The following is a 14,721-nucleotide window of genomic DNA, read 5'->3' on the forward strand; positions in this document are numbered from 1 at the left end:
TCTTTTCATCAGTTTATTAAACAGATTTTGGTGACAAGACTCAAATTCACAAAGCAGAGCATTCTTTTGTGTAAAGATATTAATTATGTTGTTACAGTACACTGCATTTTGATATTTGAAAACACTTAAAATAAGACACACTTGGAAGCTACAGACTACTTGCAAGCAAAAATTCACCACCTCCTTTTTTCAGGCTTCATATCAGTAGCTATCACTACTAGTAATCTTATAAAAAATAATGCATAGTATCAATAATATCCATATAATTCCAAGTATTTGAGAACTGTCACTTCTATTTAGCCTGAAAAACATGTCTTCAGATTTTACATGGATGGCTGCTTCTCCACACTGAGGCAAACAGCAAAACATGAAAACTGAGCATAAGCAGAATAAACCAAAATGAGCACTATAGGAAGTTTACTTGATAGTGATTTTAAAACAATTTCCAGTGCCAGGATCTCTGAATTATGGGACTTGTGATTTTCTCACAGCAGAGAGAAGGCTATTTTCAGCTTACATATATGGATTGACAATAGCACACTTCACAGGCAATTTGTAGATAGCATCATTCCAAGTACTTACCTAGGCTTGATCTCGTGTTAGATCGCTCTATTATCGCATGCTTACTGGGATTGTTTAATACTGAGCGTTTGGCAAGCGAGATGTCTGCTGTGACTCGTGTAATTGATATACTGCAAAATAAATACAGCAAAATAGTACTGAAGGTTATTTACCTGTCAGGGATGTGGGGAGAATTCTCATTTAACACTAGAAGATGGCTAAAACTACAGGAAAGTAAGTTCTAAGCAGCACAGTATGCTTTGCCCAATGTGAACAGAGAAAAAACTTTAACCTAATAACTCCTGATAAGTCATCCTCCTACACATGTCTGGGGAGAGGGGAGGCAGGAGGAGGTGAAGATGGGACTTCCCTGAAGTCTCCAGGTCTGATGAGGGTCTGACTTTGCACCAGTATTCCCAGTACAAGCAGGCTGGTTTCTCCTTTCCCTGACTTCTTGAACAGTACTGAATAACAAGTTGTCTTACTTTAGCCATACGTATAAGATGTACAGGGATACAGAGAATTAAATGGTAAAGGAAAGGCTTAGCAGGGAAACTAGTACAGCAATGTAACTCAGAGCTTTTTGTTTGTTTTGGCTTGGGGTTTTTTGTTGTTGTTTTTTTTTATTATTATTCAGTTTACTAGCATGTGTTTTTTTTTAACAGAGTGCAAGAGCTACCTATAATTTTCCAGAAAGATCCATGCTAGCAATATGCTGGTCCCCTAAAAATGGGAACTGTAACTTGGAGAAGCACATACGTGAAAAATTTAGGTTGACTATCTGCAGGTTCAGTTTTCTGTTGATGAGAAAAGATAAGCCAAGAAAGAAGTGGTTACTTTCAGTTGTTAGCACTGACCTGCTACATAACCTTCTGCATATTCTTCTTCCTAGGAAAACAGCTACTTTGGTTTGTTTTGCTTTAGTGGGTCAGAATGCACGCTTAAGTTCCTTTTCAAACTCTCTGGTTTAATGAAATTTAGAGGTCACATTTTTCCAGTGCTGAGCGTTAAATCAGACTGATGATATTCCCTTGTTCTTCCTTGTAGGATTTTAAGTGCAATTTAAAAGAGGAAATGGATTTGCTAAGAAGAGGGAGGGCTCCTCTCCAGCAAGCACTGTCAGATGCTGTTTGTTCATCTGAAATGTAATCCAATAGGCCATTTCCCAATGACCTCAACATGTGTATACACTTATCTAAAACCCTAAAAAATGTAACACAGCCAGAAGTTAATATGAAAAAACAGAATTATTTACACAATACCGATTAGTAATATAATTTTGGAAATCTAGGCATGATTTAACTTAAGCTAAAAACATAACCAAAGATTGTCATTTCTGGCACAGCTCCTCACAGATAATGCCATTTGTCTTAAAATTAAATCAAACATGTATTTTGGGGTACTTATTAGTTGCCTTTATTTATTAGTGGAAGTGCACTACAAAGTTTTTCAGCTTTTTGGTTCTTTTGTTTTGATTAGGATTTTTTCCTGCCAGTCTTTCTTCCTACAGGCTATAGAAAATTTTTTTCCCTTGTAAATGAAATTATAGTATATTGAACAATGCTAGATTTATCAGTCTGTTTATCTACGAAAAATGCTATTTTTCATTTTAAGACCATTTAATGTCTTTCTAAGGACATTTTAATGTCTTTGAGATATGTCACATCAGGAAGACCAAGTCTGCTCTCAAAACAAAGGTTGTGTATGTCCATATTGCAAAACAATTGCAACGAGAGCAGGGACAGTAGTGTGGCAGCTGAAAGCAGCAACAGGAATCTGAGAATCTCAGGACCTTGAGATATGTTCAAGAATTTAAGTAGTGATTCAGATTGCTACTGAAGTTTGGAATGCTTCAAATCTGCTACTATAGACATCAGTTTTATTTGGAGTATTTGTGGATTCACCCTGCCACAGTTAGATCTACAGCTGAAAATCAGACATGCTGTAAAATACTTATAAAGATGTAATAATTTTCTTCTGCTTGCACCAACTGTTTTGTTAACTTCTGATTCTGAAGGTGTGTATCTAGGGTTTGACAATCCTGACTGATACAAAGAGGGACTGCTAAAGCTGTTAGGTATTGACATCATTATTCTGACTGAGAAAAATCAACCATCTAAAACTACAATGCCTGGTATTTTAAAGAACTGAAGCTATTGACAAAAACCCTCAATCTCCCTCTTGGAAGTTTTGGCAGCAACAGGACTCATACAGTAGTGTTATGGATCTGTCCACTTCCAAAATAAATAAAACATTCCTTGAAGTTATGGACATTATAATAATATTTTCCTTTTTTCTCAGTTTTTCCCTCCCAATGTCAACCCATCAGTGAATATTAATCTGGAGATTGATCCAATACGAATACAATGATGTCTGGAGATTGCACCTGATATCTCTGCTCCATGGGTCCATGATGTGGGAGTTACAGATCACAGCACTGCTTTTAGAGACAGACTATCATTTGACACCTGTACTACAGTAATGCCTGAAGGCTCAAATACAAATCCCACTGGATCTTGCCTAGGGTGACGTAACCGCTCGGATCAGAACCCAGCGAGAGCAGCCTGACTGCTACCAAGGGTGACCATATTTCAGCAAGGTAGGGGACTGCTCCACCCCTTCATCCCAGTCCTTTTGAAACCTCCCACTACAGAGCCCAGAACTACTGTCAAGCTTCTATCTTGAGGGGCCAAAAGTTTGACAATCCCATGCACCAGACAGTCTGAATCTCATATCATGTCACCAGACAGTCTGAATCTCACTCTTTCCAAGGTAGATGCCAAGTAAGGAATTAGAGCTAAGGAGGAGCCATGGCTCTTGTCAGTTTGCTCAAAACCATGTATTTTCCAACCATGAAAAAAATCATGATATTTTCCAAGATATCACTTGGAAAATACTTCAAAAAACTTTTTAATCTGTAGATAAGTATCTAGCAATTTGGAGTGTGAATGGCACAGTCATCAATAGGAGTCCTTTTTTCCGCTCTCAACACACATATGCCCCAGAATACTTCCCAGTGCAACATAGCCTCTGCATGCCTTGTCAAGGAAACTTCAAATCCACACTATAATCCACTGTCAAGGAATTAGTGGTCATTCCTAATTTTCTAAAATTTTATTATTTCTTAAAAACCTGGTAGTACCCAAATGGAACCTGAACTGAAGTATATTTGCATTGCAATGTACTTACCGCCCTTCGAATCTATGTTTTAAAAAATCAAATAATGCTTTTTGCATCATATCTGTTACCTAGAAGTAAACAAACAACAAATTAATAACCACATAGGAAATTAATAATACTTGATACCAATAATATTATATAATCAAGATGACAGTATATCTTATATCGAACAACAGGATTGGAATGCAAGTTACTCAATCTCAATTCTGACATGAAATGAAATACAAATAAGCAGCTATTCAGTATGACCAAAACTGTCTGACATTTGCCTATCTTATAAATTATCAAATACAAATGAAGCATAGTATTTTGGCAAAAACAAAACCATTCATAACAATCAATTACCTCATATCCCTTCAGAGAAGGCCCCACTAAAACTACTGGTCGCATAGAAGGCACTACATCGTAGGGAGGGATGTGCTCTGTCTGCAAAACAGAAAATGTTTTCAGCATCACAGCACCTGGAGAAAGTGTTATACATTGTTTATAGTATAAGAACTCTGAATTTCCAGTGATGTCACCAACATAGAAATCTCGGATTCATTAACCTTTCCCAAAAACTTGTAGCACAAAATAAGGACGTAAGAGGTTCAGGGATTTCTTTTGAAAAAATGTTTCTTTGGCTTTAGGTTTTCTTACTGTTTTCATATTCACTCTAGATAGTTACAAAACTCTTATTGTTAGTCATGTGCATGTACCACTGCATAATTCCTAAATGGTAAATTGCAAAGGTTATTTCCAACAACTAAGGAATTGAAATGGTTAATTCTAGAGCTGTGAGAACTATTTCAACAGAAATTTTATCTAGGAAAATTATGAAAGTGAAAATTAAAATGAAAGGGGATGGAAAAAGCATAACATCTTTTTTTTAATGTTTAGATCTGCCTACTGCTTGACAAAACATTGTGACATCACTGCAAATTCCCAAGGTAGTGCTCAGTCTGACTTTCACATTTGCACCCGCAACTTAATTGCAAATTAAATCAAAAGAATGACTGACCAAGTTAACATTTCTAGAAAATTATCATAAGCAGGCTTGGGATAGCATTTCTTCCACTTTGGGAAGTTCCTGTCACCACCCAAGAATGGATTCTGGTAGTACCATATTTACCAAAATACTTACTAACTGATGTATCATGCACAATTTCCAGAAAGCATTTTAACATATAAAGATAAAAAAATTACCTCCTTCCAAAGATTTAAAAAAATTATTTTGTTATCACAATACAATATAAAGAAATTACTGTTGGGTTTGGTATCTTTTCTTCTTTAATAAATGGCTTTTCAATTTGCTTCACCAAGAATGGGGTCTTATCAGAAAGAGTTTTTTGTTCATAAGGGAGGTTTTGGTTTATCGTTGTCGCAGGAAAAATGATTGAAATCCAAACCCAGAAATGTGTAGGTGATATGGAAAAAGAAATGCCAGATCTATTTTTCAAATGCTTACACAGTACAAATACATCAGTCAAGATCACAGAATACAGACATTGTTCATTGTTCCAGAATTCAATGTATCCCAAGGTGTTTAACAGTAACATTAAAATAAGTATATACATTCCAAAACACAAACCCACAAAGACAGACATTAATACAGTGACAGCACACAATGCTACACAAGCAGCAGTCTAAAGCAGTCTAAAACATAGAAAAAAAATTGTGAATGTCCTTCAATGTAATTTATTTTATTTTTTGTTACCTGTAGTTTCACCAGATAATTAATAACGTAAGAATGAAAACCAGTGCCCAAGGCATCATAAGCATGTGAAACGAATTTGTTTTACATAGTACAGAATCTGACTCAACACATTTCAGAGCAAACTCCTGCAATTCAGTTGGGCCCATATCCAAAAGCAGTCCTCCACTGCTCTTGCTAACATTTTTAATAACCTGATAAGTGTATTAGAGACAGATTCAAAGAAAAATTCATTACAGTTGTGCAAGTGCTTTTAGCATGAGTGCCCTGATGCAACAGATCTTTGTCTTAATGTGGCTGACTTAACCAAAGGCATTCATGCTAGAAGTTAACCAGCTATTTGACAATCAGGGCAAGCACGGAAATTACCTTATTTGATGGAATATGGGGTATTTTAAAAATATGTTCTGTCAAAATGGGCATTTTTTTCTCTAATCTTTACAGCTTGAAATAATGAAGCTGTCAGCAGAAAATTGAGTGAACGGTATCTAATAGAAGCACTGAAGTTCTTTAATTTAGCATTAGAGAATCTAATATTTTTGAAGAGACTGGCACTGAACAGCTTTCATTGCAGATTCACATTCAAATATGAACCCACAATAAAAACTAGCAGTTTTGACCATATGGCTTTTACTCAGTGGTTTGACTATGTAGATTACTTTGGGATGGCCATCCACTACTTACTGCAAAAGTCAGTATTACAAGCCCCATTAACACTAGTAATGATTCTGATATGGAAGAAAAGAGGCCCCATATAGAGTGGAAGATAGAGGTGGGACTAACCATCATCCAGGTCTAAGGTGATTCATGTAGAAGCTGCACCTTTGAAAGGTGCTTATGCAGACAGCATCCAATACATATCAACACATATTACTCTTCCTTATAATTTTTATCCAATCATAAATATGATTAAGTAAGAAATTACTCAGAAGCAAGAATCCATTGTTGATTTCCATACCAGGCTTAACAGACCAAACTGAAGCCAATAGTAGTGACTTCAGAAATGAGAAGGATTAAATACTACTTAAAAGAGTTCAAGAAAGAAGGGACAGAAACAAAGATCTATTTATTAAACAAGAGAGCATCCACAGCAGGGACAACAATGTCACTTGGCACTGTTTAAGCACTCATAACAGTCTGATATTACCTGAAGATTTAAGTGAGTGGTTAAAACCAAATGAATGAGAGCTATGAAGACTAGATTTTAAAACAAAAAAGTCAAAATGTGGTATTTCACTGCACAGTTTGACTGCTACTTAATGTCTTGCTAACTTATTCCAGCAAAGGTCCTAGAATCGTATTGCAGCTTTTTGCAACAGGATGCCAATTGCGTAATTCTGTAGTTATCTGGGTTATCTATGGAGAGGCATTGGCTCTCCTGGGAACCACCAGTACCATTTCCAATAGCTGAGATACTAAAAAAGTCTCACTGATGGATAGCAAGAACATTTGGCTGATAATTTATACATGACAACAGGAAAAACTTGCAGTAAACTGTCAAAACAAGTCTGAGGTTTTCCTTCGTCTTGTGCACTTGCAGATTTTTCATCTAGTGAATTAGAGGCTTAAGTACAGACTAAATTAAAAATACAACAATTTTGACAATTTGTTTACTAAGTCCAAACTGAGTATCTGACAGATTTCAATAATTATTTCAATAGACTGAGTAATAAAGGAAAAAACCAAAAAACCTGAGAAAGATATAGAAAGAATAAACATGCACTAGAAAGGTGCATTATGTTTGCTAGAAAGAATTTTCTCAAACATTTAGAAAGCCTTTTAAGTGTGTCCTATTATTCCATCAAAAAGGATAAGTATGTAGCAGAGTTTCACAGACACACTGAACTTTTGCCCGTTTTCCTGTAATGAATCCACTAACAGCTCAACACATCATCCTTAATTCTAGAATAGCTGCATTGTTAATCTGGAGTAATAATGCTAATGATGCCAGTGGCAGGATAAACACAGGCGATGTCGATATAAACTTACCGATTTCTGCTTCTGCTTAGCTACAGCAGCATGGAAAAGAAACAAAGAACAACAAGGCATGCATGTTATTGGCTTGTCAAAGGACGCAGACACTTAACAGGACTAGAAATGCGACGCAGTGCAAGTGAGCAGGTGGACAGATGGGAGCTTGGAAGTCGGTGTTACCTTCTTAAAGAAGGGCATTCTTTTCTCTTTGGAGTGGGGTGATGTGACACTGTTTGCACTGGGTTTGGGGGAGCGATGGTTTGCTGGAATATCATTTTCTTCTGCATCTAAGCCAGTGGCATCTATGTCTATAGCTATATACAGACAAACAATTCAGAATTATCAGATGACAGGGAAAGTAAAGATAGGTTAAAAAGGAAATTACAGGTAAAGAGAAATAAAACTGTCCAGAGTAATAAATAAATAAGTAAAAATTAGAAGTCAACCATGAGGGAAAAAAAACAATAAAACAAAGGGAAAAATTTAAAGGTGCCGTACATTAGGATTAGAAGACAGAAGGCAATCCGTAATGGCTACTGTAACATTTACAAAACAGACCAGTGCCCAAGTTTGTTCTTGTTACTCCAGTGTAAATCCAAAGTATTCACTGGAATACATAAGACTTCCACCAATGTAAACAACAGAACTTGGTCAAAAACATTTGAATTATTTTATAGCAATGAACACTAATTGAAAATGGGTATCATCAACTGAAATTTGAAATGTCACTACTATGTCTATGGGAAATGAAAAAATTGAAGAAAAATCACTTTTGAAGACAAAATCACCCAGATATTGGTACAATGATATCTACATTTATGTCAGGTTGGACTACAATTGGCATTTTTAATCCCATTGAATAAAAATGCATCATACTAATAAAATACATTTATTAGGAATAATAAACACAGATCTACTAATAATGAAAACTAAAAATAATGGATAGCAGAAGAAAGGAAGTTTATCCCAGCTTGGCTCAGAGACATGGATCCCATGTAAAGAGTGAGGACGTAGGCAGGGTAAAATGGAAGTGAATAAAATAAACCATTGCTGTTCAATCTCTACACCAAGAGAATATACAACAAACCATGCTTATACCATAACCATAAATTATTTGCCCTTTTTATCAAGTAAGTAATAACAGTTTCAACAAGAATCCTCACAGACTCAGCAATAAATACATTTTCAAAATGCAAAGCCCTATTATCCTGAATGCTGAGTACAACAGACACCTGCCAACTATATCTAAAACAGAACAAAATCTTTCTTGTTTACAGTGATCAATCCTGATCTGAATCTGTAGGGATTTAAACTTGTCTTCAGAATGCAAGCAGATGCACCAAAGTGAACCACAAATGAGTACAACATCACCTTGTGTGTGAAGATCTTACCCACCTCTCCACTCCCTTTGGTACCACACGCTTATCTTGCCGCGCCATTATGTCGAACTGAGTCTAACCCTGAATAGATCCCTGAGCAGAATCGTTTGCATTGACTTTATCCAAACCCTTAATTAATCATTGCAAACTATTATGAAACCATCTTAGTGACCTGATTTCATCTGCTTCATGAGTGGGACATCAACTAATACAGTGGCATGTGCTATTAAATTATGTAACAAATAAATATTTCTGTCAAGCTTACGTGCAGCTACTGATTTAAGAGACACTTGGGGCAGCGATCTCTTATGTTTGCATAAAGCACATTTTCCCATTTGAATTATCCAGTGATCTAATGCCTTGATGCCTGACATTCCCTGAGTTACCGTGCTTTTGAGCCTGCCCTTCCCAGGAAAAACCCAGTGAGTAGATCTGCATCCTGTTTCTATAATCCTGCTCCTAAAAACAGCCACAGAAATCATGTAACATTTTCTTCTAGCAACACTGTTCCTTCATCCTCTTCATAAGTATAAAAAGAACATATTATCTTTTCTTGAATACAGGCCAGCACAGATGCTGTAAATCACTCATAATAAGATACATTAAAACTCCTTCAGTTCTCTGTTCAACCAAAATTGTCAGTAAAGAAAAATCAGGTACCTTAAGCTTTTCCTGTTAAGAAAGAAATGCAGTATTTCATCAGCTAGATACCAGTATCTCCTTTTTTTCATTCTCAGTCTTCACACTATGTAACATCTCCTGTGGCAGTTCTTTTACTGTAAACTATCCTTGGATCACTGGGGTTTTTTCAGTCATTTTCAGCATTACCCTTACCCAGTTTGGTGGCCCATAAGGACTGTATGGATTGTTTAGTACATCAATATTGATTATTTAAATGAATATGAGCCTCCCTTTCATTTGTTTTTCACTGGTTCTTCATCCTGTTTGTGGGTCTGTTTTGGTTTTCCTGTGGCGCTGTTTTGTATTGAAAAACCCCCATCCCTGACTCAAAGTAAAAAATGAAATTAACTTATTCAGTTAATATTCTTCAACTTATTAAATAATTGATGTATTTGTAATTGATTATACTTTAAAGAGGAGGGGGTGTGGGAATAATAATTGAATTGTGCTTCAAAGTCATTTGAATTCTTGTTTTAGTCATAAACTATGCCTCTTTCGCCTTTCTTAGGATGTCTCAAGATAAGTAAAAAATTATTGTAGACTCACAGAATAAGCTAATGTGCACTATTCATACATATTTTCCAAACCTTTACTGTAACTGAATAAGCTTTAACAGATTTCCTTCTTTCTCCAGAAAACCACGTTTCTTGAAAATCAGTCTGAAGAAACAATTCAATGAAATTAAAATTACAAAATGGTTAGCAAGCAGTCAGGTGGTAATCTAGGTGCTATCTGTGCTCTTAACTCCAAATTCTGTGCAAGATTCTGGAAGTATATGCAGTGACCTTCATGTGTTTTTTTGATGGCAAATAATATTACAGCATTTCAGATGCTCTAACAATAAAATTACAACATAGGCCCATGGACAATTTTACTACAAAAATGCAGTAGTTGAAAGAGTTGGCCTTAAGAGTAAACATGTCAGTTTAAAGCCATCATAAAATAAAATATTAAGATGTGTTCTACACACTTATGACAGACATATATATTAATAAACTAATAAAATATTTTCCAAATAAAAGAGAACTTAAGTGAAACTGAGTTGAAATTTTGATAAACAAACTGTAATTGTAACAAATTTGGTTGTTACTAACAAATCCATGGTTTCACAAGAGAGATACATTTTTCAATTAATTGAACCAAATGAAGCCACTACCATAACATGATTTAATTTCTCTGTCTCCTTTTAGATGACCAAGTAAACACTTTATAATCTTCAGGCCCATTATAAGACACGTGCACTGTAGACCAGACTCCACGTAAGTGAATACGATTGGAAAATACATGTCTTTGCCCTAGTATACAAGGCCCTAGCAACACTCATTAATATTTTCTGCTTTCAGGTATTCAAAAATGCACATGAGAAGATAAAATATCCAGCAACACAGCAGCTGAATTCAGTAGAATTTTTTTTTAATCTTCTTTAATGCTATTTTTATGGAGCTAATGCTAGCCTCCTCCACCAACTTGCCATGCTTCCTACTACTTGAATCCAATCTAACTGAAGTTAAGTGTATATGTTGATGCTCTAAGAACAAAATAATATTTGTGAAAAATTTGTCAAAGGCAAAAAATATCCAGTATCCTAGAATTATGTGAAGCACATCTTCATGACCAGAATTGTGAAACTAAATGTTCCTGATGTTTTAAAATAATGCCTTTCTTGATACTATTGCAGAAACCTCTCAGGAACTTCTATTTTTATTGCTGCTTTTTCTTCTGTCCCAGAAGGTATTTATTGTTCAGTAGGAGTGCTCAGACCAGATCAAACCTTCAACTCTCCTACTGTAATGTAGCCTCACAAATCTATCATGTCTTTGTTACAAAACTCCATGGTTAAAGAAAAGAGGGAATTTTGTGCATTAACAGCCCTATAGTTGCTTGAACTTGCTGGCATTGACTCCATTACTTCAAAACTACCCAAACCTGCCTTATCTGGTAACACAACACTAAGGTTTTACCTATAAAGAATGGAGAATAGGAAGAATAGATATAAATGTTTATGAATTTTAACAGATCAGGTTCATAAGTCTCTTCACCAAAGGGTTCACAACCTACTCACCAGATGATGGAGGCGTCGATTTTCTGGAACTAGGAACGATGTCACCCAAACTGGATGAAGAGTTTCCTCCTGATTTACTGGAGTAAAGTAATAAATTAGTCTGAAGTTTTGTAGCTTTCTTAATGTTTTTTCTAGTTTATTTATTATCTGCCTTCTAAATGAGGTGCTAGCTGTGAGACAAACATTTCTGGCAGCGGTATAAAATATACATCTCATGCAAAATGTGTGCACATTTTGAGATCTGAGGAACTGCAAACATCAATCATACTCCTTGTGCTGCTGTGCAATTCATTCTGCTGCACTCAGTTCCTCAAAATGTAATCTTAATATAATTCAGATATTAATATGCCTACTGGTATATAACAATTAATACTACCCCTTACTAAGACTCACTCTTAAGCTTATATTTGTTTCCTTTAATTGAAGACTTATTGATAAATTCCTAAGGAAGATGAGACTGTGTTTGTCTATCATATTTTCAATTTAATTGTAGTACAAATTCTTTTGCTTTCTCAATAGAATATAGCACTTAAGAAAAAAAGTCTTTCAAACAAAGTTAAAGCAGTCTAAAGCTTTGTCAAGTTCTGCTTTGTGAAAGCCTATCCAAGTCATGAAAATGAAACAACAGTTCTGGTCTTTTTATTTCAGTTACCATAATGAGAAAAACTCTGAAAAGAATGTAAGAAAGGTTATTTCACTCTTCAAATAATTCATGTGATAGTACTAGTTTCCACTTTCTCTATCTTAAAGTATTAATAAGCACTGTGTTAATGCATTTGTGGTGCAGGACAATGTTATCTTCAGAGAAAATTTCTGGATAATGTAAGCCTCTACTATGTGGAAAGGAACTGAATCACTGGGACAGATCTGGCTGTAACCAGAAGTGTCATCAGAGGAATAAGGAATCCAGCACCCTTCTGCTCAGGACAGCACACTCATGGGAAAGGCATTTCACAGCTGGTGAATGCAGCTGAGCACTGCAGAATCATTATGTCCCTACTGCAGACATGCTCTACAAACACCGCTGCCCTTCCCATGAAGGTAGAAAAACATTTCTGGATTCCCAGGTGGTTCCTAGCTCAATTCCAGGTCCATCACCCTCAAATACTCTGAGAATATTTGTTTCCTTTAGAGTCAAAGGGAAACAAGTAACATTTGCTTCTACATGTGTTACTAGAAAACTATTTTATTAAGAATTCTACAGTAAAGACGACATTATCTTGTAGCATTGTTCGGAACATCTAGAAAAAAATCATTTTTCTTATGCAATGATGGCTGCAGTCAGAGATAACAAATGACTTTACATGAAACTTCCATCATAAAATGTAGTGTTCTTAAAAGCTGTATCTGCAGGCAATGAATTTGACAAGACTTTTTTTCCCTACAAGCTAACTAATAGGCACTGGCTTTGGCTTACAAATAAATCCATCTTAACATTTTCTGTAATTTCTAAAATGAGCTTTAAACACATTTAGAAACAGCAAGATCATCAAAACAATTACAAATGCTACAGAATTTAGATAAATCATTTTTATGTAAAAAAACTTACTAGCACACAGTAAATGTACTTACTGCAATCTGTATTAGAAAATGTTTTATGAAAAAAAGGAAATAACTTTAATTGTTGGCCACCACAAATCACCTATCTACATATCAACTTTCTCTCACACAGCAATGACACTAATTAGCTCATTAATTAACAGTGTAACATATAAAATAATGTTATATATTATATAATAAATAATTTAATTAATTATATATTGTCTTAATTGATTAAAAATGTTTGTAGCCGCCATTAACAGCAATTAAGCATACATATGAGCAATACACAGCATTAATTTCCAAGTTATGTCACAGACTATGGTACTATTTTTAATGATTTCTTGTTATTACCTGGAGTAGAATTTTCCTTGTTTTGCCTTTTGTTCATGCTGCAGCCTCATGTTTTCTAGTTTGACTGGGCTTGGTATGAATCCTATTTCACAGCCTTCTTTCACCAATCGTCCTATCCACCAGTCATTATTAAATTTCTACAGATTAAAAAAACAAACAAACAAAAAAAAAAAGGTAACATACTAAGAAATTACTGGATCTGGGATAATCTTGTTATTAGTTTTAATTTGTAGCTGTGCTAGTTTTTGTAATTCTTTCCTGCAGTTAATCACCATGCTATGTTATTATGGCAATGAAAAATTGTGATAATATTCAGAAATATATTAAAATAATTATTCCTTTCAAAATTATCAAAATCCACAGTGTTTAAGCAGAAACCTTCCTTCACAAGCTTCATGTTTCTCCTGGTTTTTATTTCTAGCCATTTCACCACCTTTATTTTTTTGTGCTTCACAATCTTCTCCCCTCATACATGAGAGCTGCTTTTGTTCTCCCTTCACGGTTCTCCTTGGTGGACACAAGAGACTTAGGATCTACTCACCTACTGCTACAATTTTTATGTAAAAATCTATTTTTTCTTATTCCATTTTGTTCAGTTCTCTATTTAAATTAAAATAAAAAAATACCACTTCTCAAATTGCCCCACTTCTCCCTAAAATCTTCTGAAATATGACTGAATTCTGCTGCTTATATATAGTCTCATATATGTAAAAAGCTCATGTGATCTGCATCTTAAACTTACTATGACAGATCCACAAAGAACAGATATCTTTGGATAACTAAAAAAAAACCCCTAACAATTACACAGGTCCACCAGATAGTCCAATTAACTGAATTTCAGCTCTGTTAAATATGAGATATTGACTACTCTAATTCAATACATTTATTCATACACCCTCCTCCCCCTGTGTGTGGGAGAGATTGTTGGTTTTGTAGAAGTCTATAAAGCAGAATTATTTGCTTTTTCCATTCTTATTTATTCACCATTTTTGAATGAGAATAGGTAACTCATGTATGGCCCACATACAACACTTCCAGTGTTCCATGGGAATAACTACCATCAAATACGAATTCTGGATACTTTGGAATATTTGTGAAATTTGAAGAGAACATGTGAATATGAACAGAAGTTGCCTTCTTGAATTAGAAACTATTAATGTAGATATTATAGTACATATTCAATTATTCGACAAGTAGCTATAACAAGTGTATGGTTAGGAATAAAACATGTGTGGGCTCCCATAAAAAGAAATTAATTTTACCATCATTGGTGGATCACGGATACACAACCTAAATTG

The 14,721-nt window shown here is 35.1% G+C and overlaps 1 protein-coding gene across 8 annotated transcripts in view; it reads right to left on the minus strand.

Moving 5' to 3' along the window:
* The window catches only part of CACNB2 (calcium voltage-gated channel auxiliary subunit beta 2), a 245,624-nt gene that overhangs the window by 27,640 nt on the left and 203,263 nt on the right, over nucleotides 1-14,721 (minus strand). For 6 of the 8 annotated variants that reach the window (XM_085050568.1, XM_085050570.1, XM_085050576.1 and 3 more), the window contains 6 exons: nucleotides 13,424-13,560; nucleotides 11,531-11,607; nucleotides 7,589-7,722; nucleotides 4,087-4,167; nucleotides 3,751-3,809; nucleotides 583-692 (listed from right to left, as the gene is read on the minus strand). In XM_085050568.1, coding sequence (XP_084906694.1) covers nucleotides 583-692; nucleotides 3,751-3,809; nucleotides 4,087-4,167; nucleotides 7,589-7,722; nucleotides 11,531-11,607; nucleotides 13,424-13,560 — 598 coding nt within the window. Of the gene's footprint in view, nucleotides 1-582; nucleotides 693-3,750; nucleotides 3,810-4,086; nucleotides 4,168-7,423; nucleotides 7,444-7,588; nucleotides 7,723-11,530; nucleotides 11,608-13,423; nucleotides 13,561-14,721 lie in introns of all 8 variants that reach the window. The other 2 variants (XM_085050571.1, XM_085050572.1) reach the window with 1 other exon arrangement.

Source organism: Lichenostomus cassidix, chromosome 2 (assembly GCF_008360975.1).
Source record: "Lichenostomus cassidix isolate B80296 chromosome 2, HeHo_3.0, whole genome shotgun sequence".
NCBI classification, from domain to species: Eukaryota; Metazoa; Chordata; class Aves; order Passeriformes; family Meliphagidae; genus Lichenostomus; species Lichenostomus cassidix.